The sequence below is a fragment of the Anomaloglossus baeobatrachus genome, chromosome 8 (assembly GCF_048569485.1).
Source record: "Anomaloglossus baeobatrachus isolate aAnoBae1 chromosome 8, aAnoBae1.hap1, whole genome shotgun sequence".
Lineage (NCBI taxonomy): Eukaryota > Metazoa > Chordata > Amphibia > Anura > Aromobatidae > Anomaloglossus > Anomaloglossus baeobatrachus.
In genome coordinates, this window is record NC_134360.1 from 15041415 (window position 1) to 15065204 (window position 23790).

At 45.3% G+C, this 23790-nt stretch overlaps 1 protein-coding gene across 3 annotated transcripts in view; it reads right to left on the bottom strand.

Moving 5' to 3' along the window:
• Window positions 1–753: 753 nt before the first annotated feature.
• Window positions 754–23790, bottom strand: part of ARHGEF3 (Rho guanine nucleotide exchange factor 3) — a 354608-nt gene continuing 331571 nt past the window's right edge. The window contains exons 5-12 of one of the 3 annotated variants that reach the window (XM_075321321.1): window positions 22534–22704; window positions 21161–21223; window positions 20178–20274; window positions 19161–19237; window positions 9823–10080; window positions 6897–7067; window positions 3747–3933; window positions 754–1426 (exon numbers count right to left, since the gene is read on the bottom strand). In XM_075321321.1, coding sequence (XP_075177436.1) covers window positions 1080–1426; window positions 3747–3933; window positions 6897–7067; window positions 9823–10080; window positions 19161–19237; window positions 20178–20274; window positions 21161–21223; window positions 22534–22704 — 1371 coding nt within the window. In that variant the 3' untranslated portion in view covers window positions 754–1079. The remainder of the gene's footprint in view (window positions 1427–3746; window positions 3934–6896; window positions 7068–9822; window positions 10081–19160; window positions 19238–20177; window positions 20275–21160; window positions 21224–22533; window positions 22705–23790) is intronic. The other 2 variants (XM_075321322.1, XM_075321323.1) reach the window with 2 other exon arrangements.

The following is a 23790-nucleotide window of genomic DNA, read 5'->3' on the forward strand; positions in this document are numbered from 1 at the left end:
TGGTCTGACTGACCCCTGATGAACCCTGTGTACCTCACAGGGGGAAACGCATCGGGACTACCACTGAGGACCCTGACTGATGGATCTTCTAACCAGATGAGTCACAATTGATTATCTATGGTGTAATTTATCTATCAGGTTTTAATATTTTCTCACTTTTGTTTTGTGGTGCCTTGTTAGTATAGTGTAGGGTGTACTAGGGACTATTAGGATTTCTCGTCGGTGAATGGGGGCGTCATACCCTTCATTACTAGGTAGGGACAGGCTTTAGGGCCCATTAGGGTCAACTTTTTCCCTGTCCTGTGTCCCCTTTTTTGGTATATTACCTATTACAGCTGATCGCCCGGCAGCCGGCTTTTGAGAGCGACTGCGCTCTCAAAAGCCGGCGGCCGGGAGATCAGCTGATCGCTCTCAAAAGCCGGCGGCCGGCTATTGTGAACGATCACTTGTTTTACAACGGAATCCGCTTTCTTGTGACAATGAATTCCAATTCTTGTCACCCGTTGTACAACGCATCAGTCACAAGCGTCAAGCAACGCATGTGATTGATGCAAAACAACAGAAATGTGAACCTAGCCTTTGCTGCGGCTTTGGTATTTTTGGAATAATAACTTGCCCCAATGAAATGCCATTACTTATAGAGGTCAATCCCCATAACTCACATATTGATCTTACTTAACGTACTATTAAGATTTTCCTTATTTGATATCAGATATATGTACTAAGATGCAGTATTAATCTGAAAAAAATAATAAAATTTTTTGTTCTTTTTACAGTAAACATATATTTTTGTATATAATACACATATAGACAGTAGTTTAAGAGACTCTTCTTGACAGCATGCCGATGGTACTTTCTGGATAGACAGAATCTATCCCAACGCACAGCCGATTTAGAAGACCGGGGTGGGTGCAGGTCCAGCTCGCAGGTAAAGCTGGTTGCTACAGTACTGTTGACCATGAACACCATAAGCCTTGATGGCGCCCTCTGCTAGAATATTATAAAAGTGCTTCTCCAGCTGCTCCACACATGGAATGCAAATACTGTACAGGTAACCAGCAGGTAAATTGTAGGTTTTGTCAAACATCACTCTCGACCTGCTTGCTGTGTATGCTACAGTCCGTCTGTTCCATCTGTTCACAGTCCATGCTGACCTCGCTCGTGTCCATACTGCAGTCTGAGATACTATCCGAGTGGTCCATTTGTTCAAACCTTGTGGCCTGCTGAGGATCGCCGCTCTCCTCCGCAGATATTACCAATTGTCCTTCTGAAGGCAGCAGGTTGTCTCCTCCGGCACACAGGACTGACTCTTTGGATTGCCGGATACAATTCAGCCACTGTTGTTTGTTGAAAGTGTCATTTGCTTGAAAAGAATGAGCCTGGGCTTGGGGTCCGTTCTTGTAACCTACTCTGAAAAAGTTTTTAACTGCAAATAGAAACAAAAAGAAAACTATAAATATACAAATTTTACTTTACATTTATGAAACAACCAGATCTAGCACTGCACAAAACCACAATTCTGTTTCTAAATATTAGTGTTTTCTGCAGATTTCTACTACGTGAAATTTTTGTTCTAAGGCTTCACAGCGTTTTGTACGCAGCGTGTTTCAGAATGCTGCAATGTATAATACAAGCACAGTAGATGAGATTTCTAGAAATCTCCTGCCCACAGCAGTGACCTGTGACCTGAGGTGCGGCTCGGAGAGCCTTAAGCATGTCAATTCTTTGCTGCGGAGACCAGAGTGTTCTCCGTAGGGAGAACAGCAAGAGACTGCAACTGCCCGAGCCCGGATCGTGGGCACGAGAAGCTGCGATCTCCTGCGGAGGAGACTCATAGAATCATAGAATGGTAGAGTTGGAAGGGACCTCAAGGGCCATCGGGTCCAACCCCCTGTGAGTGCAGGCTTTCCTAAATCATCCCAGCTATATCTTTATCTAGTTTCCATTTGAAGATTTCCATTGATGGAGAGCTCACCACCTCCCGTGGTCGCCTGTTCCACTCCCTGACTGCCCTCAATGTCAGAAAGTTTTTCCTAATATTTAATCTGAATCTCCTTCCTTTAAGTTTCATCCCATTGCTTCGTGTACTTCCTTGTGCTAATGAGAATAGGGTGGTTTCCTCTGCACAGTGACCACCTTTCAGATATTTGTAGACCGCTAATAAGTCTCCTCTCAGCCTTCTCTTTTTCAAACTAAACATCCCTAGTTCTTGTAGCCGTTCTTCATATGACATGCTTTGCAGAACTTCTACCATCTAGGTTGCTCTTCTCTGGACTTGCTCCAATATATCGATGTCTTTCTTGAATTGGGGCGCCCAAAACTGTGCACAGTATTCGAGAGGGCAGATTATAGGGGAATAATTAACTCTCTTGATCTAGATTCAATGCTTGTCTTGATACATCCCAGAATTTTGTTGGCCTTTTTAGCTGCAGCTCCACATTGTTGGCTAATGTTGAATCTGGAATCCACTATTAAGTCCTTTTCCCCGGTGCAATCACCTAGTTATATTCCTCCCATACTATATAGGCTTTTTACATTTTTTTTGCCCAGATGTAGGACTTTGCATTTGTACCTCGCTTCCAAGACACAGCGGGTCCTGATTGTGTACACATACCCTAAGACGATGTGCCTAACATTGCTGCATAGCCCCAGTCACTTAAAATGGGCTGAACTGCAGCTTGAGGCACAGCATTCGTAAACAAAAATATCTAATAAAAGCCAAAAAGTTTGCAATGTTTCAGTACATCGAGGTTTTAGTCAGGGCTATGGAGTCAGAGACGTGGAGTCGGAGCTCATTTTGGTGGAGTTGGAGTCGGTATAAAATGCACCGACTCCGACTCCTAAAATATATAATAAATTGGGGACAGTAGTGCAATGCAGAATGTGCTTAATATTTTACTAAATAATAACATTTAGTATAATGCTTATATTTAAGTGAAAAATGTATTGTAGTACAATGTGAACATTTGACATTTAATAATTTTTATGATACAATAATGAAGATATTTGGATAGAACATAAAATATATTTATTGGAATACAACTTTAGAACACAAAAAACTGTACTAAATTGTAAATATGTAATACACTATGTAATATACAGCAGATTACATATATATCTTGTGTGTGTGTATATATATATATATATATATATATATATATATATATATTCACACACACACACACACAAAATATATATGTACTCTACTGTACATTACATAGTGTATTACATATTTACAATTTATTACAGTTTGTGTTCTAAAGTTGTATTCCAATAAATATATTTTATGTTCTATCCAAATATCTTGATTATTGTATCATAAAAATTATTAAATGTCTGATGTTCACATACACATGTTCATGTATTACAATAAATTTTTCACCTAACTATAAGCAATATATGTAGGAGTCGGAGTCGGTGCAAGAGAAATTGAGGAGTCGGAGTCGAAGGTTTGGTTTACCGACTCCACAGCCCTGGTTTTAGTAGTTGATCATACAATACAGCATATCTTGGTGATACTTAGACCCTTTTAAACTATGAAAAAATCAGTTCTAAAACATTTTAAACAAACCGGTAGCAAAATATATTACTTAGCAGGTTAAGGCATTGCCTTACTAATTATTAAAAAAAATAAAAAGACCAAACAAAATAAATGAACCGAAGCCCAATTTCAAAATCGCGTATTCTATTCTCCCACTTGAAGGCTTCAATAAATTCTAGAAGGTCGTCAATGTAGCCAGACTCACTTCTCTCATTGTTGGTAAAGGCTCCACGTAACGATCCGGCCACGCGAACTTCTCCGTCTTGTAAGTCTTCCACTACAAGATCCTTTACAGGAATTGGTTGTCGGTAAAGTTGATAGTAAACTTTGTCATTTTGCGTTATAGTTCTTGTAATTACCAGGACTTCTTGAAAGAGGAACACATGAAATTTCTGAGAAAACAAAAAACGACAACTGTGGTAAGTAACAGATCATCTTACGGTTTATGTTTTCTAAGTTTGTCAGTGAAATATGAACCAAACATTTCCTCATAAGCATTAGATGAAATTTGTCCGAAAAGTGATGATGTTCCTGGGACCAGACAACAATCTGATATGTTAAGACGGCCATACACATTAGATAACTGTCAGCTGATCGATTCCTCAGCCCGAATGCATCTTGGTCGTCTCTTCCATGCACAGGAGCACTCGCTCATTCAAGTGCTCCTGAGTTCTCTATGAGAAAGACACTGGCAGACATCTCTGTTAGCAACTTACCTTTGGTAGTCCAAAACCCAACACACCAGATCAACATTGTTAAAGTAAGGAAGGAATTAATGTCTTCAGGCCTGCTAAAATGTTCTTAGGATGTGGGATTTCACTTTTGGAACAAAGATTTCTTCAGGAGATGTGGCTTAGCTAGGTGGATGCTGGGAGTGTCTTTACTTATTATGCAGTTATGTAATCTACTATTTGCTATCCTGTAAGGAACGCCTACATTTATGCATGGTACGCCTATATTTCTGAGGACTATAAAAGATCTGATTCTCATTAAAATCATTTGGAGAGCTTTGGAAATCATATGCCTGTGTATTTCCTTAATTCTCACCAGCGCTACAGAATGAATCTCAGAAACTTTTAATAGGAGTAAGAATTACTTTAACAACACCTATCTCAAGGATCAGTTGGCTGGCACCGCCATACACAAAGTGTCGGCTGAATCAGTCAACATCAGCCGACATTAGTCCATGTGTTGGGGCTTACAGAGGTCCTCCTTCATCTCCCCCAACAAAAGATATCAAGGAAGAGAAGAGTCAGGCAGTCGGAATATCAAAGCTCAATCCTTCTGTTTTCAGAGGAGTATGGCAGAGGCTTTCTCCACTTTTTTCAGTTTATAAACACATGGAGGCTCGGCTAAATCGAAAGTTCATGTGCTTGGGGAAGTCAGGAGAGAGCGGTCTACTGAGAGCTACCGCATGTGTATGGCCACCTTAAGATATCTGATCTTTGATATCAATAATCATTGTCATTCAAGAGTATAGAGAGTGAAAGCCGTAAAACTGCATTGGAAACTAGTGAAATCAATGAGGTGAGAGCAGAAAAAAAAAGGAAAGATACTAGAAGAAAATAAATGTAACGTGCAATGACCAGAAATGTCACCGTGGCTTTAGAGGGCAGAATAGCATTAATCTGTTCTGAACTGTGAGATTCTGCAGGATTATATCTGCAGCTGGAGATCCTTTCAATATGGAGTACACATCATTAAGAGCGAAATTGGATCCCATAAGATACATGGAGCTCTTTCATCTGTGAGTGACACATGGCGCTGAATATAATGGATAGGTTACAAAAAACAATGGCAGCTGGGGCGAAGTAAGAGATGTAAGAGCCTCACTCGCCAATAATCATGTAATCAGTACAAATAACAAAATGATCACATTTGAAGAGCTGCAGCTACAAAGATCAAAGGGCTTCAGCTCTGGCTGATGTCAAATCCTTTACTGTTGTTGAAAGGCGATGGGGAGGGGACGGGGTGTGGGGGTTTGGGAGGCTTAATGAGTGCAAGGCAAGAACAGAGAGGATTTCACTTTACACGACTTGATCTGAGGCCATCACATAAAAGTGCAGAAGAGGTAAAAAAGAGCCCTGTGACCGTCATCTGTCAATAACGACAATTTACCATGAAGATTTTACTGGTTATAATGAGATCATAATGATCAAATAAATCAATATTCAATATTCTTGCATTTTATATCTACTGGCTAACACGGTACAAAGGTATATTTTACCTGTATTCCTGCAAAACCAAGTTCCGCATAAAACAATGCCGATTTTCATTAACAGCTATCTTGGAAAAGGTCTAAAATCTAGCCCAATCTAAAGGTTTATAAATCCTAGTCCCACTCTGCTTCTTTTTTCTGCAGCGTAAAGTGACATGTGGGCCAGCTTTCTGAGCCACAGCATGTCTATTTATGCTTGCGGCGATGTGAATGTTCTTATCGGGAGAAAATAGAAAAATCCGCAGAACATTGGGGGCATGCATGCGGCAGAGCATTGGGGTGTGCGTGTGGCAGAGTATTGCGGGCGTGCGTGTGGCAGAGCATTGCGGGTGAGCATGTGGCAGAGCATTGGGGTGTGCGTGTGGCAGAGTATTGAGGGCGTGCGTGCGGCAGAGCATTGCGGGTGAGCATGTGGCAGAGCATTGGGAGCATGTGTGCGGCAGAGCATTGCGGCAGAGCATTGTGGGCGTCCGTGCGGCAGAGCATTGTGGGTGAGCGTGTGGCAGAGCATTGGGAGCATGTGTGCGGCAGAGCATTGAGGGCGTGCGTGCGGCAGAGCATTGCGGGTGAGCATGTGGCAGAGCATTGGGAGCATGTGTGCGGCAGAGCATTAAAGCAGAGCATTGTGGGCGTCCGTGCGGCAGAGCATTGCGGGTGAGCATGTGGCAGAGCATTGGGAGCATGTGTGCGGCAGAGCGTTGCGGCAGAGCATTGTGGGCGTCCGTGCGGCAGAGCATTGCGGGTGAGCGTGTGGCAGAGCATTGGGAGCATGTGTGCGGCAGAGCAGCGCGTGCGGCAAAGCATTGGGGGTGTGAGGTCCATTGGGATTTGACAGTAAATCTCTAAACATGGGTTCAGTATGGCGGTCTTGGCTCCATCATCTGTGTCGGATCTTTTTATCAAACAGTTGCCTTGTAATCCTTAAGAACCTCATTGACTTCTAATGTAGTCCCTTAGGTTTTCTTTACTGTAGTTATTAGGACCAGCACTATTCTTATCATCATAAATACCATAAACCCTGACAAAACCCTAAAAAGACACCTTTAAAATCCTAGTAGAGGCAGCGTCAGGTTTGATACAGAATATTACAGATATCAGCTTTATTATAATAGTATCATATTGAGCTGAGTGACTTACCGCCCCCCTGTTATTCTTCAGCTCCCCATGACAGGACAGAGCCCGAGAGTTATCGATCAGTGGATCCCTCTGACAATCTTCAAGATAAATCAGCCTCTCCTTGTAATAGTGACATTCAGACTCTCCCGTTTTGGCGTTAATTTCCGTTACAATCCCCTGAACTATATTAATCTGCCAGAAAATAAGGGACAGGATTAGAATCGACTTCATCCACCCACATTCTGCACATATAAAATTCATAGAAAAAGACTGAACAATTACAGCGCTGTCATCTCAGCGTGAAATAACCACTGAAATATTCCAAAAATAGCCGAGGACCGGCCGCGAGTCGCTGATTTATTTAAGCGCTCATTTCTTTTCTCTGTACTGTATTACACTTTCCATGACAGTTTGCAAGATAAGCAATGAACTATCCTGACAGCCGAGGGTCCGCAGAACTGGGCACGTGAGGTCTTTCTGGATGACTTCAGCCTTTCTTTATTGAGGGAAGCACACGTCTAATACCGGTGATGGTGACATACTTGGCAGAGACTCTTTCCAGGTATAAATATGTCTGGATTGTTTAATAAACTTCTGTCCAGATACAACTTAGCAGTATATTTATCTTAGCGGGAATCTGCAGAAAGACACCCTTCTTGATACACCGCGCAGAGCTTTCACAGGAAGGGCACAGGAGACGGTATGATCTAGGTTTCTATGTTTATATGATTTCTTTATGCTTTTAGACAGATAATATTTATATTTCATATATTTGCCGTTTGAGAAATGTTAGGCTCTGTGCCCACGTAGCGTATTTTCATGCAGTTACGCTGCGTTCTGCACCGCAGCGTAACTGCATGCGGCCTGCGTCCCCAGCACAATCTATGAAGATTGTGCCTAATCCATGCCCACGTGGCGTATTAGAACGCAGCGCTTCGGCTACTACCGAAGCGCTGCGTTCTAAGAAGTGACATGTCACTTCTTTCGTGCGCTTTGCATGCAGCCCCCGCTCTGTCTATGGGAGAGGCTGCATGCAGAGCGCATGAAATCGGCTCTTCAGTACGCTCTGTTTCTGCAGCGATTTGAAGCACACGTGTGCTGTTCAAATCGCTGCAGAAATTTCTGCAGGGGCAGAACGCAACGTGGGCACATAGCCTAAAATTGGCCATATGCTATAAAAAGAATATGAATGTGATAGAGCGAGGTCCAACTCAGAATTAGAGGTAACAAAGTTCACCGTATATTCTGGCTGAAGATGCAAATAAAATCGTGTTTTATTGTAGAACCTTACGAAGGACAGGGAATAAGGTGCGACAAATGGGAAAACGTTGCGACCCTTATGGGTTTGCTCAAAGCAGTTTAGTAGAAGGCGCTTCCGGGTCCATGACCGGCTTATCTGGTGTCTCTCAACTCAGAATTAGAGCAGAATATAAATGCAAGGATCATTTCTAGTCATTTGAATGGGTGTCATACAACACCACGTGTCCCCTGCAGGGCACCGTAGGTGAGACTTTTGTAAATCCGCTGCTCACTAGGGAAGTTTGCTTTAATGAGAACTTTACATCTGATTCATGCAGCCCAATCTACGGTGCTTCTGCCCACCCAATGCATTGGATTGACAGGTTTCTGCCTATGTGCACGTATGGTGAGTACTATGAATCCAGGGCAGCGGCGGGGGGACCTCCAGGGACCCGCCTATCTGACTAGTCTACAGCGCGATCAGAGTCCCCAGCGGCTATTAAAAGTGTGCTGAGTTTCAGAGTCAGATATACCGAGTTCAGATCATACAGCCATTGCCTGATACTGTCAGGGGCAGCATGTATCAGCTGTCAGGTTCTCTTTAAAGAATGGGTTGTCCACTTGGAAAATCACTTTAACTAAGATTTTCATAAGACAAAAAAAAAATCTTTACCATAAATGTTAAATATTAATAAAGTAGTGCCTATTTTAAAGGGGATCTGCCATGAAATTTTTGCTATGTAATCTGACACCAGTATAATATCGGAACAGAGACCCTGATTCCAGTGATGTATCACTTTGTTTACTGGGTACAACAGTTGTAACAGAATCAGTTTTCTCTTCTGCAGATCTAGCGGAGTTCAGAACGATGAGCTGTGTATAACCCCGCCCACACCTGTGATTGGCAGCTGTTTGTGTATAACCCCACCCACACCTATGATTGGAGGTTTTCTGTATATTGACAGAATGCTATCAGTAAGTGCTGGGGCGGGGTTGGACCAGAAGGCAGGAGACACCTAGTCCTGCAGTGATAATCTCCTGCTGACAAAACACGTATTTAATTGAAATAGCAAAGCACAGCCCAGTAATTAACGCATCACTGGAATCAGGGTCTCAGCCCCTACATTATGCTGCTCTCATATTACATAGCAAAAACCTGCTGATACCTTCCCAATAAAATAATAATAGCAGACAGATACTCACCTCATGCACCGGCTTTACTGCAGTGACATGTAGAGCTGGTCTCCTGGGGCTTGTGTGACATTGTTGTGCCGCAAGAGCCCTACTGCCAATCAGCGGTCACTATTGGACTGCTGAACACTTGCTTCCCTTGGACAAGCAGAAGAAGTGAGAGTGCAGCAGCCTAAAAGCAGCCACTGACTGCCTACAGGTCTCACATGGCATAATGTCATATAAGCCCTGGGAGACTCGGCACTGACATTGCTGGAATGGTGCTGGAAGTGAGTACATATTATTTTTAGAAGGAGGGATACTTCACTTAAAAAAAAAAACTTTGTCCATTTAGTAGACAGTCCCTTTACGTTTTATAAAAAGAGGTTTGTTGGAAAATCGGAATTAGTTGCCGGAATGCAAATTGTAAAAAATGTCCCCATAAACCATGTACAGAATGTTGCACTTATAAGACTCTACAAGAACAGACATTGACGGTCTGTGACATCTTGTGAGACAGAAATAAAATGTCACTTACAGCTTCCTCCAAATGCTGCTGGTCCGGGTGATCATTTGGTGTATGTCGGAGTATTTCCTTCAGTAGCAAGTGGTACTTCACTAGCCGACTCCTGGGGATGTCTAAGAAATTCCATAAGTCTAATTTGCGGCTAAAAGGTGACTCTAGACAGCGTTGTAGAAAGTCCTGGACTCGATGGTCCTGTTTCTTGTGGTCCAGGAGAGCTTTGGCTGCCACTTGATTACTGCAGTAGCTGTCGTAGGAATTTAGGCAGGGCAACTGCAAAATAAGAGAAGAAATATACCAATAAGTGACATCGTACACCAAATTTTTCACATATGAATCACTTATGACGCTATAACCAATATACCGAGCTCGGAGCCGAGGTACTTAGGCCCCGAATGGGATTGAGACGTTATTAGGAGCTAATTTACTTCTGAAAATAAATGGAAATAGTTAACACACACTAAAGGTCCAGTCACACTAAGCAACTTACCAGCGATCCCAACAACGATAGGGATCGCTGGTAAGTTGCTAGGAGGTTGCTGGTGAGCTGTCACACTGCGACGCTCCAGCGATCCCACCAGCAACCTGACCTGGCAGGGATCGCTGGAGTGTGGCTACACGAGTTGCTGGTGAGCTCACCAGCAACCAGTGACCAGCCCCCAGTCTCCTAGTTACAGCACACATCAGGTTAATTAACCCGATGTGTGCTGCAGCTAAATGTGCACAGAGCAGGGAGCAGCGCACACTGAGCGCTGGCTCCTTGCTCTCCTAGTTACAGCACACATCGGGTTAATTGCCTGATGTGTGCTGCAGCTAAATGTGCACAGAGCAGGGAGCAGCGCACAATGCTTAGCACTGGCTCCTTGCTCTCCTAGTTACAGCACACATCGGGTTAATTGCCTGATGTGTGCTGCAGCTACATGTGCACAGAGCAGGAGCCGGCAGCACAGGCAGTGAGAGCGGCGGAGGCTGGTATCAAAGGTAAATATCGGGTAACCAAGGACAGGGCTTCTTGGTTACCCGATGTTTACATTAGTTACCAGCCTCCGCAGAAGCTGGCTCCCTGCTCACTGCACATTAGTTGTTGCTGTCTCGCTGTCACACACAGCGATCTGTGCTTCACAGCAGGACAGCAACAACTAAAAAATGGCCCAGGACATTCAGCAACAACCAACGACCTCACAGCAGGGGCCAGGTTGTTGCTGGATGTCACACACAGCAACATCGCTAGCAACGTCACAAAAGTTGTTCGTTACCAGCGATGTTGCTAGCGATGTTGCTTAGTGTGACGGGGCCTTAAGTCCTTAAATACTCATAACCACTTCCCATAAAGAATGTTGGATCCAATTTATAAACTTCAAGAAGCCCTTTCAGATGTGATGAGGGTCACGAAGATCAAAGGGAAACTCTAGCAGAGAGTCCTTCAAGAATAAGGTTAATGGTAATTTTCAGGCTTTTTTGTCTTCCTTCTATCCAGATGATAATACCCCTGACATGTTTCATCAGTGACAGACTGTAAACACAAAGTCAGAGGGATTGAATCAAAGGGCAGGCGGTCCCTCCCATCCTTTCACAAACGCCACTAACGGGAGCCTAACAAAGCCGGCCTGACAACCTATTGAGTCCGAACAAATGAGCTAAAATAACTCCTGGTAAGTCAGACATAGTTTTGTGCACACATTCACAGAGCCGGACTATAATCCTTTCAAAAGTTCAAAATGGAGGTGTATGTATGCGAATTTCTGTCACGCCTGGTGAGGCTTTTATCTAGTACGGTCTACACCGATGGAAATAAATCCATAGAGCGCACCACCGATAGAAATAAATCCATAGAGAGCTCCACCGATGGAAATAAATCCATAGAGAGCACCACCGATGGAAATAAATCCATAGAGAGCTCCACCGATGGAAATAAATCCATAGAGAGCACCACCGATGGAAATAAATCCATAGAGAGCTCCACCGATGGAAATAAATCCAAGAGAGCACCACCGATGGAAATAAATCCATAGAGAGCTCCACCGATGGAAATAAATCCATAGAGAGCACCACCGATAGAAATAAATCCATAGAGAGCACCACCGATGGAAATAAATCCAAGAGAGCACCACCGATGGAAATAAATCCATAGAGAGCTCCACCGATGGAAATAAATCCATAGAGAGCACCACCGATGGAAATAAATCCATAGAGAGCTCCACCGATGGAAATAAATCCATAGAGAGCACCACCGATGGAAATAAATCCATAGAGAGCACCACCGATGGAAATAAATCCATAGAGAGCACCACCGATGGAAATGAACATATAGGGAGCTCCACCGATGGAAATCAATGTATAGAGAGCACCACCGATGGAAATAAATCCATAGAGAGCACCACCGATGGAAATAAACATATAGGGAGCTCCACGGATGGAAATCAATGTATAGAGAGCACCACCGATGGAAATAAATCCATAGAGAGCACCATCAAAGGAAATAAATGTATATAGAGAGCTCCAACGATGGAAATAAATCCATAGGGAGCTCCACCGATGGAAATAAATCCATAGAGAGCACCATCAAAGGAAATAAATGTATAGAGAGCACCACCGATGGAAATAAATGTATAGAGAGCACTCCACGCTGATATCTGTAGCCCCTACATGCTGATATCTGTAGCCCATCAACGCGTATATCTATAGCCCCTCCACCCTGATATCTGTAGCCCTTTTACCCTGATATCTGTAGCCCCTCTACCCTTATATCTGTAGCCCCAACACGCTGATATCTGTAGCCCCTCCACCCTGATATCTGTAGCCCCTCCTCGCTGATATCTGTAGCCCCTCCACGCTGATATCTGTAGCCCCTCTATGCTGATATATGTAGCCCCTCTACCCTGATATCTGTAGCCCCTCTACCCTGATATCTGTAGCCCCTCCACGTTAATATCTGTAGCCCCTCCACCCTGATATCTGTAGCCCTTTTACCCTGATATCTGTAGCCCCTCTACCCTGATATCTGTAGTCCCTCCACCCTGATATTTGTAGCACCTCTACCCTGATATCTGTAGCCCCTCTACCCTGATATCTGTAGTCCCTCTACCCTGATATCTGTAGCCCCTCCACGCTGATATCTGTAGCTCCCTCCACGCTGATATCTTTAGCTCCCTCCACCCTGAAATCTGTAGCCCCTCCACGCTGATATCTGTAGCTCCCTCCACCCTGATATCTGTAGCCCCTCCACCCTGATATCTGTAGCTCCCTCCACCCTGATATCTGTAGCCCCTCCACCCTGATATCTGTAGCCCCTCCACCCTGATATCTGTAGCCCCTCTACCCTGATATCTGTAGTCCCTCCACGCTGATATATGTAGCTCCCTCCACGCTGATATCTGTAGCTCCCTCCACGCTGATATCTTTAGCTCCCTCCACCCTGAAATCTGTAGCCCCTCCACGCTGATATCTGTAGCTCCCTCCACCCTGATATCTGTAGCCCCTCCACCCTGATATCTGTAGCCCCTCCACCCTGATATCTGTAGCCCCTCCACCCTGATATCTGTAGCCCCTCCACCCTGATATCTGTAGCCCCTCTACCCTGATATCTGTAACGGCTCAGGCTAAAGTCTGTGCACATCAGTCCGATCTTGGACCACAATGCTCGGACTGGCCGCTGGTCAACTGCTTCATATAATTCTATGCGGCCGTCACGCTCGGGTCGGGAGACCTGCGGCCAATCCATGCGTTGCGGTCAGAGATCGGGCCTATTTGCACAGACGACTGCTTGAGATCTAACACTGCGAGAAGGGGGGAAGAGCGGCCAGGAGCTGTAAGGGATTTCTATTATTTTATTTTTGCTTACACCGGATGGTGCACAATTAGTTTTTGCGCTGTGCGTTTTGCTCATTCGTTCCGGTGTTCTACAGCTCGTTAACATTGCAAGATAATAGTGAAAAGAGTGTTTTAAAGAACATTCGTTCTGATTATCTTTCAATGTAAATGCCGCTTTACTCATCACTGATTGTAGAAAGGGATGTCATTTCCTACACAAGCTTTAAGGGAATATCCCAATCTACACCAACAATAATCATTTACTTAAGAATAGGGCAAATCAGAAATGAAGGCTGCACCTGCAATTCAGGTTCCCATTTAAATGCTGATTTAAGTTGCCCTGGGGGATGAATGAATAAGACTTCCTGTAAATTGCTCCCACTCTTTATACAAGAACAAAAGACTAAGCAGGGTAATGTATAGATCCAGATCTATGAAAATCCCAACCTATCATTCCCTGCTTCACAGTTTTATCCTGAAATCTGGGGTGATAATGAAGTTCTCCCATGCAGGAGGCCTGGCAGGGCGTGTGGATTTTCTGATAAGCTGAATTACCTCTGGGGAACACAATGTATTTTCACCTCGCTCAGCAAGTTAAACCGCCCTACACATGCGAAGGCGAGCTGCAGAAGACAGACATTCCCTGTGCTACAACAGGAGGTGCAAGCAACCAGTACTGGTAAAATCATTATAAAGAGTATTATTAATTATTAATAGTAGTGACAAGCTAGCACTACCATGCTCAGGTGCTCTGTACTTGTAACTAGTGATGAGCGGGCACTACCATGCTCAGGTGCTCTGTACTAGTAACTAGTGATGAGCGGGCACTACCATGCTCAGGTGCTCTGTACTTGTAACTAGTGATGAGCGGGCACTACCATGCTCGGGTGCTCTGTACTTGTAACTAGTGATGAGCGGGCACTACCATGCTCGGGTGCTCAGTACTGGTAACGAGTGATGAGCGGGCACTACCATGCTCGGGTGCTCAGTACTGGTAACTAGTGATGAGCGGGCACTACCATGCTCGGGGGCTCAGTACTGGTAACTAGTGATGAGCGGGCACTACCATGCTCAGGTGCTCAGTACTCGTAACTAGTGATGAGTGAGCACTACCATGCTCAGGTGCTCAGTACTCGTAACTAGTGATGAGCGGGCACTACCATGCTCAGGTGCTCGGTACCCGTAACTAGTGATGAGCGGGCACTACCAAGCTCGGGTACTCAGTACTGGTAACTAGTGATGAGCGGGCACTACCATGCTCAGGTGCTCGGTACCCGTAACTAGTGATGAGCGGGCACTACCATGCTCGGGTGCTCAGTACTGGTAACTAGTGATGAGCGGGCACTACCATGCTCGGGTGCTCAGTACTGGTAACTAGTGATGAGCGGGCACTACCATGCTCGGGGGCTCAGTACTGGTAACTAGTGATGAGCGGGCACTACCATGCTCAGGTGCTCAGTACTCGTAACTAGTGATGAGTGAGCACTACCATGCTCGGGTTCTCAGTACTAGTAACTAGTGATGAGTGGGCACTACCATGCTCAGGTGCTCAGTACTCGTAACTAGTGATGAGTGGGCACTACCATGCTCAGGAGCTCTGTACTCATAACTAGTGATGAGCGGGCACTACCATGCTCGGGTGCTCAGCAGTACTCATAACTAGTGATGAGCGGGCACTACCATGCTCAGGTGCTCAGTACTCGTAACTAGTGATGGGCGGGCACTACCATGCTCGGGTGCTCAGTACTGGTAACTAGTGATGAGCGGGCACTACCATGCTCGGGGGCTCAGTACTGGTAACTAGTGATGAGCGGGCACTACCATGCTCAGGTGCTCAGTACTCGTAACTAGTGATGAGTGAGCACTACCATGCTCGGGTTCTCAGTACTAGTAACTAGTGATGAGTGGGCACTACCATGCTCAGGTGCTCAGTACTCATAACTAGTGATGAGCGGGCACTACCATGCTCAGGTGCTCAGTACTCATAACTAGTGATGAGCGGGCACTACCATGCTCGGGTGCTCAGCAGTACTCATAACTAGTGATGAGCGGGCACTACCATGCTCAGGTGCTCAGTACTCGTAACTAGTGATGAGTGAGCACTACCATGCTCGGATACTCAAAATGAACAGTTGGGACGCATTTTGAGTACTCAAGTATAATTGAATAGGGAACTTGAGCACTTTTCTGGAATATTTTCCGTAACTATGTTGCAGCCTCTGCCCTCACCCTGAAACAAAGCATCATCAGTAACACTCATTTCAGGGGCACGGCTAGTCACAATGACAGCGCACTCTCTGTTGTTGGCTCAGATCAGTAGTAACAAGTCAGCAACAGAGCAGTGTCACAATACTATCCGGTGTGCAGAGACCAATGACGTCACTGTCAGAGGCAGCGCTGGTCTCGGCATGCCAGTTATCCTTACACCGCACTCTGACAGTGCGCTCTGTTCTGTTGCTTGCTCATTACTGCTTATCTGAGACAGCAACAGGGAGCGCATTGTCATTATGCATATTGCACAGCACGCAGGAAATAACCCAGCCCCTGAAAAGAGCGTCACTGATAACGCTTCATTTCAGGAAGTGGGCAGTGGATGTGACCGTGACAACAGCCTCTTCACCCTGATGATGCTTTGTTTAAGTATCTGAGCATGCATCGGGGATTCTCAAACAAAGCGTCATCACACAGGCACTCCAGAAAAAAAGAAAAAAGAAAATTAGATAATGTAGTTAGGAAACAGAAAGGCATTTTTAATTCAAGTATATCAGAAAATAGTTTAGATTATGGCACTAAAGAGATCGGCATTTATAATGAAAATGACTGCCTTCAGACCGCCCTTTAAAGAGTGAACCGCTGCCACACATCTCTGGCTGCAACTTATTCCCTCCTGAAAACTGAAGGGAATTGAACTCTCCAGTCTTGTGTTTTCCCCATCATTATCTGCCAAACAAGATTCGACAGGACCCTATACACACCAAATCTTTTGCAGGATCAGACAACTTTTCTGTGTATGGAAGGTTTTCCCTAACCACCAGATTACTCCTCAATTTCCATAATATTAATGTGCACGGTTTGGCCATCTTGCGCGTGCAGTATAGTGCAAATATATTTAAAGCTGATCAGTCAGAATGGTAAATCATTTCTTGTCACAGACGATAGATACAGCATTCAATGTTTGTATCTAGCAACACAGAGGTGTCCATGTCCGAATTTGCACCAAATATGTGCAGAAATGAGTGCAGTAAAGATTCAGATACGGGGCTTTCCTCAAACATCCCATATTACACACTGTTACGTATGAGATCCTATTATATTATTTTAAGGATTTCAAAAGTGGAATAATGAGACAATAGTTTTCTCGCTTCCGCATTTCACGACGTGAAAGGGTCAAGTCTCACTTCCTAATACAATTGTAGAAATTCCATCATCGAACATTCCTTATGTGTTAAGTATCGTTTTCTAGTAAATTGTCATTGCTGTTTTATCATTTGTGGAAATCACCAGGAACCAAAAGAATTTGTCATGTGACTCTCATGAGACGGGAATTGTGAGATTTTCTTACAAAATGAACGGTGATACTTTCTTATAGGGATTATATAGAGACTATTAAAGGGGTTATCTGGGTTAATTTGCTATTTTTTATTATTTTACTATTGGGCTACATTGGGGCAGGTAAATAGATAGTAACTACCTACCTGCCCTGCTGTCAGCCCCTCTCCCTCCGACTTAGAGTGGTCATGTGACCGCTCCTGCCAGGATTTTGCTGCTTCCTGTGATGTCACGTCGACAGGGGCAGGAGCTTATGCTTGCCTTGTAGACGGGCATCACAGCTGACGTCATGTAGCCGCCCTGCTGGGCATGTGCAGTGCGTGCAGTCCCCGCCCCCCCTCTTCCACACCCTTCCCAAATTCCATACTCTCCCCACAACCTCCCACACCACTGTTGTGGGACCTGTGAGCTGGGGGGAGGGGCCTGGCAGCGGCTGCCTGCAGTGTCAGCGCCAGCACCGGGCCCCCTGCTCAGAATCGCAAGTTTAAATGTATCGGCATCACAGATGCCGATACATTTGAAAGCACTGATAACAGGGAGCGCTGCGCTGCTTCTCATCAGTGTCCCGCTGTCTGTGCTCTTTGACAGTTCAGTACAGTGGTGACATCACTACTGTGCTGATATGGCCAGCGCGCAGACAGCGGGTGAACGAGGAGCAGCGGCAGGGACCGAGGTGAGTATGTATTCCCTACACGGTGGAGGCTATAATGGGCTGCAGAGCGATTTGTGTGGGGGGGGGTGCAGAGCAATGAGTGGGGTGGGGGAGGTGCATAGTGATCTGTGGGGGGAGGTGCAGAGCGATGGGGGGGCACAGAGCGATGTGTGGGGGTGGAGTGCAGAGCGATGTGTGGGGGTGGAGTGCAGAGCGATGTGTGTGGGGGGATGCAGAGCGATGTGTGGAGGTGGAGTGCAGAGCGATGTGTGGAGGTGGAGTGCAGAGCAATGTGTGGGGGTGGGGTGCAGAGCGATGTGTGGGGGTGGAGTGCAGAGCAATGTGTGGGGGTGGAGTGCAGAGCGATGTGTGGAGGTGGAGTGCAAAGCGTTGTGTGGAGGTGGAGTGCAAAGCGTTGTGTGGGGGGAGTGCAGAGCGATGTGTGGAGGTGGAGTGCAGAGCGTTGTGTGGGGGGAGTGCAGAGCGTTGTGTGGGGGGAGTGCAGAGCGTTGTGTGGGGGGAGTGCAGAGCGTTGTGTGGGGGGAGTGCAGAGCGTTGTGTGGGGGGAGTGCAGAGCGATGTGTGGAGGTGGGGTGCAAAGTGTTGTGTGGGGGGGAGTGCAGAGCGTTGTGGGGGGAGTGCAGAGCGATGTGTGGGGGGTGCAGAGCGATGTGAGTGTGGTGGGTGCAGATTCCTATGTGGTGGGGTACAGAGCCCTATGTGGTGGGGTCTCCAGAGCCCTATGTGGTGGGGTCTGCAGAGCCCTATGTGGGGTTGTTATTTCCAATGCTGTAGTGATGAGAGGTCAGGGCTGGGAAGAATACTGACAGCCAATGAGTGTGCAGAAGGCGGGGCTGTACAGTGAGGCCGGGCAGTGCCAGATCTGACTGTGATGTTTGACTTTGGAACATTTCATGTTTGGTTGAGCTGCAGGTTAATCAAGTGTCTGCAGAGAATAAAGTGATAATTCAAGAGGAACAAGAGTTAGAAAACAAGAAAAATAATGTAGGGGTGATTTATATGACAATGCAGCACAGATTAGCTTAAAAACAAAAATTGGAGTTTATGTCGGACAACTCCTTTAAGGTTTATAGAACCTGCGTCTCCACAATGCTGCCATGATTCCTATGGAGATCACTGTACGCGGTCCACTCCTGATTAATGCTCATGCATTCCCTGACACGTAGCTTTGTTTCTGCAGGATTGAATAGAATTACTTCCCTCCCAGTGCAGTTGCTTCCTCAGTTACTGGTAAATTGAATAATAATATTGCCAGCAAACCGCTGATGAAACGACAGGACATTAAATCATACTCCCATCTGAAGGGTGAGTCACGTCTTACCCAGCCTACTAAAATGTGGCCAACATGTTCTGTGGATCCGTCTGGTTTCCTGACATCACGCAAGCGTCTCAGGAGATCTGTGGGAATTGTAAAAATAAAACGATCAAAAAGTTCTCTATCTTTTAGGGTAGATGAATTTAAAGGGAATCTATCAGCAGGTTTTTGCTATGTAATCTGCGATCAGCATAATGTAGCGACCGATACTCTGATTCCAGTGATGGGTCACTTGCTGTTTTGCCTGCTGTTATTTTGTTAGGGTATGTGCGCACGTTGCTTTTTACCTGCTTTTTACCTGCTTTTTTGCTGCTTTTTCTTCTGCGCTGTTTAATGCCAAAATGGATGTGTTCTTCTATTCAAGCAAAGTCTATGGGAATTTGGCTTTCTTGTTCACACTATGTTGTTCAAAATGCTGCCTTTTTGTGGCAGAACTTTGGTCAAAAACTCAGCTTTTCAAAGAAGCAACATGTCAATTGTTTTTGCCATTTGGGTTTTGCACTGCAAAGCTGAGGTTTTGACCAAAGTTCTGCCACAAAAAGGCAGCATTTTGAACAACATAGTGTGAACAAGAAACCCAAATTCCCATAGACTTTGCTTGAATAGAAGAACACATCCATTTTGGCATTAAACAGCGCAGAAGAAAAAGCAGCAAAAAAGCAGGTAAAAAGCAGGTAAAAAGCAACGTGCGCACATACCCTTACACTTGCTGTTTTCTCCACAGTGCTCTGAATGCTGAGCTGTATAACCCCGCCCACACCACTGATTGGCAGCTGTGTACACTGTGCACTGACAGAAAGCTGCTAATCAATGCTAGGGGCGGGGTTAGTCAGAGCAGTTCACTTGAAGGCATGAGACACAGAGATCGGTAGTGATAATCTCCTGCTGATAAAACACTTTATTGTATAGTAAGTAACATCACAATAATCAGGCTCTCAGCCCTTACATCATTCTGTTCTCAGATTACATAGGAAAACCTGCTGATTTGTTCCCTTTAAAGAAGATGTCGAGAAGAATGTATACCTTCATGCAGCGGAATGAGAGAATCCAGGGTTCCAAAAATTTGCATTAATTCATCTTCTGTCATTATAGACAATTTCAACATAGGGTCATGATATGCCTGAAAGAAAGGGGGACTCATTAAAAAATAGCTAAACATTTAGTGTGCAGGAGCTTATGAACAGCGCCATTTTACCCATAGTGTGTATGGACGCTGCCAGTAATATTTCCAGCTCTGCTGCGTGCACTGTTCCTGAGAGACGTTCTCTATTTCTTCTCCTGCTAGCCAGTACTCTTCGCCCTGACCTCAGTCCCTCCTGTTTGACCTGACCTTCTTTTCCCTTGCCAGTCCTGAATTCCGTCCCTCCTTCCCAACCTTACCCTCTGTTACTCCCTGTCCTCCGGACTCCGGTCCTGTTCCGTGTCCTCCACTCCCTCCTCTGTGCTTACTTGGTCTCCCGGTATCCGACCTCGGCTCTGTTCTTTGACTTTGGCTAGTGTTCTCTCGGTTCAGACGTGACATCCCAGCATAAACACTGACTGATCGACTATCCCTGCTCTTTTGTTTGCGACCTCTAGTGAGTTTTTGTCTTACTGCACTCAGGAGTTCTCTTTCTACCTGAGTCCCAGCGCCCCCCCTAGTGGTAGCTTGACACCTATATTTTCACCTATACTTATTTGCGGTGTCGGCACCGTTCCAGCCTCTCCTGGGGCTTGCGTGACATTTTTATGTCATGCAATCCCCTCGAACAATCAGCACTGGCTTAGCTCTCCCGTCCTTTGGATAAATCAGACATCCGGAGAAAAGAAGATCTGCCGGGGCAAAGCATAGGGATTGAGAATGGGCTGTTCGAGCAGTCGATAACCCTGTTAACTATGTTGTAGGTATTTGAGGACTGATCTGTGAGATTTATATTATTATGACATTAATTGTTGCACCTGAAGTTGGTGCTTGACCCGGAAAACCCATTTAGAGGTCTCTTTTGTATTTGTCAGTGACCGCTTACCTTTTTTGCCAACTTCAAATCCTCTATTAAGTCTTCCTCCCCTTGGGATAACTCAAAAATCGCCTGCGAAAGCGAAACACAAATACCTTTAATATATAGTTAAGGCAATCGCACTGTTTACAGTCATAGGGGGCACAAATATTGTAAACCCATTCACTTTTTAGCATAGGGTACAGCTTTAGACTTTTTCTCCTGATTTGCCTCTTTGTTCCATCTTGTAAATGCCGTGTAAGAATGATCAAAGGTAAAGCTCATCTTTAAAAGTGCAACACCCAAAGATCAAAGTCGCTGAGGAGCGAGCGAGACGTCTCATCTGCTGCCGGCAAATGCAAAACCCATTTACCATATGAAGTATTTCACACGTGTGGCGAGAACAGTGCCACAACCTAAGGAGGGGAAACGGACACTTTTCCTGGCTCTGTGCGGCCGCTGCGCTCTGCAGGGGATGACCCGAGAGCACATAATTACTTACTCATGTCTATGCTATTCCCTGGGAAACTATGTGATCCCTTAACAATGGTCACGGTGCTTTAAACACACATCATGCTGGGATGTAATGATGTCCATAATTATCACTAAACCTCCGCTGCATGGAGCGTAAAGCAGGAGGAAGAGGAGCGCACGGTCCAGGCTGGATGGTGGAAAGCAATGAAAGTGCAGATATTGCTGTCCACAGCTGAGCCCATGAAAGACTGTAAAGGCGGCGTTACACGCTACGATTTATCTGACGATATGTCGTCGGGGTCACGGTTTTCGTGACGCACTTCCATCGTTAGCGACGTCGTTGCGTGTGACACCTACGTGCGACTCCAAACGTTCGCAAATAGGTTGAAAATCGTTGACACGTCGTTCACTTTCAAAATATTGTTCGTCGTTTGGAACGTAGCAGACATATTGGTACATGTGACACCCTGCCAACGACGAACAACATTCACACGACCGCCTTGGCCAAACGATATATCGCTGAACGATTTTGCGTCGCTTGTGAGATTGTTACGTGTGACCGCTAATAAACGACCTATGTGCGATCTCGGCAAATCGTAACTACGATCTGGGCGTGTCACATCGCTACTGAGATCGTCAGATAAATCGTAGCGTGCAAAGCGGCCTTTACTGTTTCTAATCCTAGACAACCCCTTTAAGAATATAAACCGCGTTAGGCCGCGCAAGAACAGATCCCATATTTGCTATGAGATAGTTCAGTTTTGGCACCAGACCCTTAAAGGAGCCAGATCAGGATTGCTAGACGATGTGTTTTAACATCCCGCTTAAAAACTGGTGAGAAAGTCCGATGACAAATGGGGAAAACAAGAAAAAAAACAGATCTGAATGGCACAGATATATGGAGACCTGGCCTCGGCAGTGGTACTCACCTCCTGACGCTTGATCTCCTTAGACGTCAGCACTTGGTTGACACAAACATCGAAGGTTTCGCTCCAGAGTTTGCTGTCCCTGCGTTTCGTGATGGGAGGAGGGGCATTTCTTGACCAAGGTCTCGGGGTAAACAGATCCGGACGGCTGTCACCCCGGAAACTAATAGAACGCTGAAAATAAAAAGGGATAAAATAATATATCATTAGATATAAAGGAGCAGATGAACAGCCCTACAGAGACCACAATAAGACTAGACCAGATGATCAACCTTGCAGAGACCACAAAAAGACTAGACTGCAGCAGTACGACACGGGGTCATAACAGTGGACTAGCCGCCACTCACACTCAGAGATGCAGGAAACCTTACTACACGGGGTCACACCGATGGACAAGCCGCCATTCACACACAGAAATGCAGGAAACCTTACTACACGGGGTCACACCAGTGGACAAGCCGCCATTCACACACAGAAATGCAGGAAACCTTACTACACGGGGTCACACCGATGGACAAGCCGCCATTCACACACAGAAATGCAGGAAACCTTACTACACGGGGTCACACCAGTGGACAAGCCGCCATTCACACTCAGAGATGCAGGAAACCTTACTACACGGGGAAACACCAGTGGACAAGCCGCCATTCACACTCGGAGATGCAGGAAACCTTACTACACGGGGTCACACCGATGGACAAGCCGCCATTCACACACAGAAATGCAGGAAACCTTACTACACGGGGTCACACTGATGGACAAGCCGCCATTCACACACAGAAATGCAGGAAACCTTACTACACGGGGTCACACTGATGGACAAGCCGCCATTCACACTCAGAGATGCAGGAAACCTTACTACACGGGGAAACACCAGTGGACAAGCCGCCATTCACACACAGAAATGCAGGAAACCTTAGACTAGTGCAAGACTCAAACATATGAACGCAGACATTCGAGTAACTGCTGCTGTGTATATATATATATATATATATATATATATATATATATATATATATATATATATATATATATATATATATATATATACAGGTATACATATAGTGCTATATTTATGCTGCATGTGACTAAGAAGGTTGCAATATGAACCAATAAATATTTTTATAGACTAATACACCATTACAAGAACGGATTTCTAAAAATCTTTGATCAGACTCTTTTAAGGGGATCTGTCAACCGGTCTTTACTAGTAATCTGAGAGCAGCATGATGTAGGGGCAGAGACCCTGATTCCAGAAAT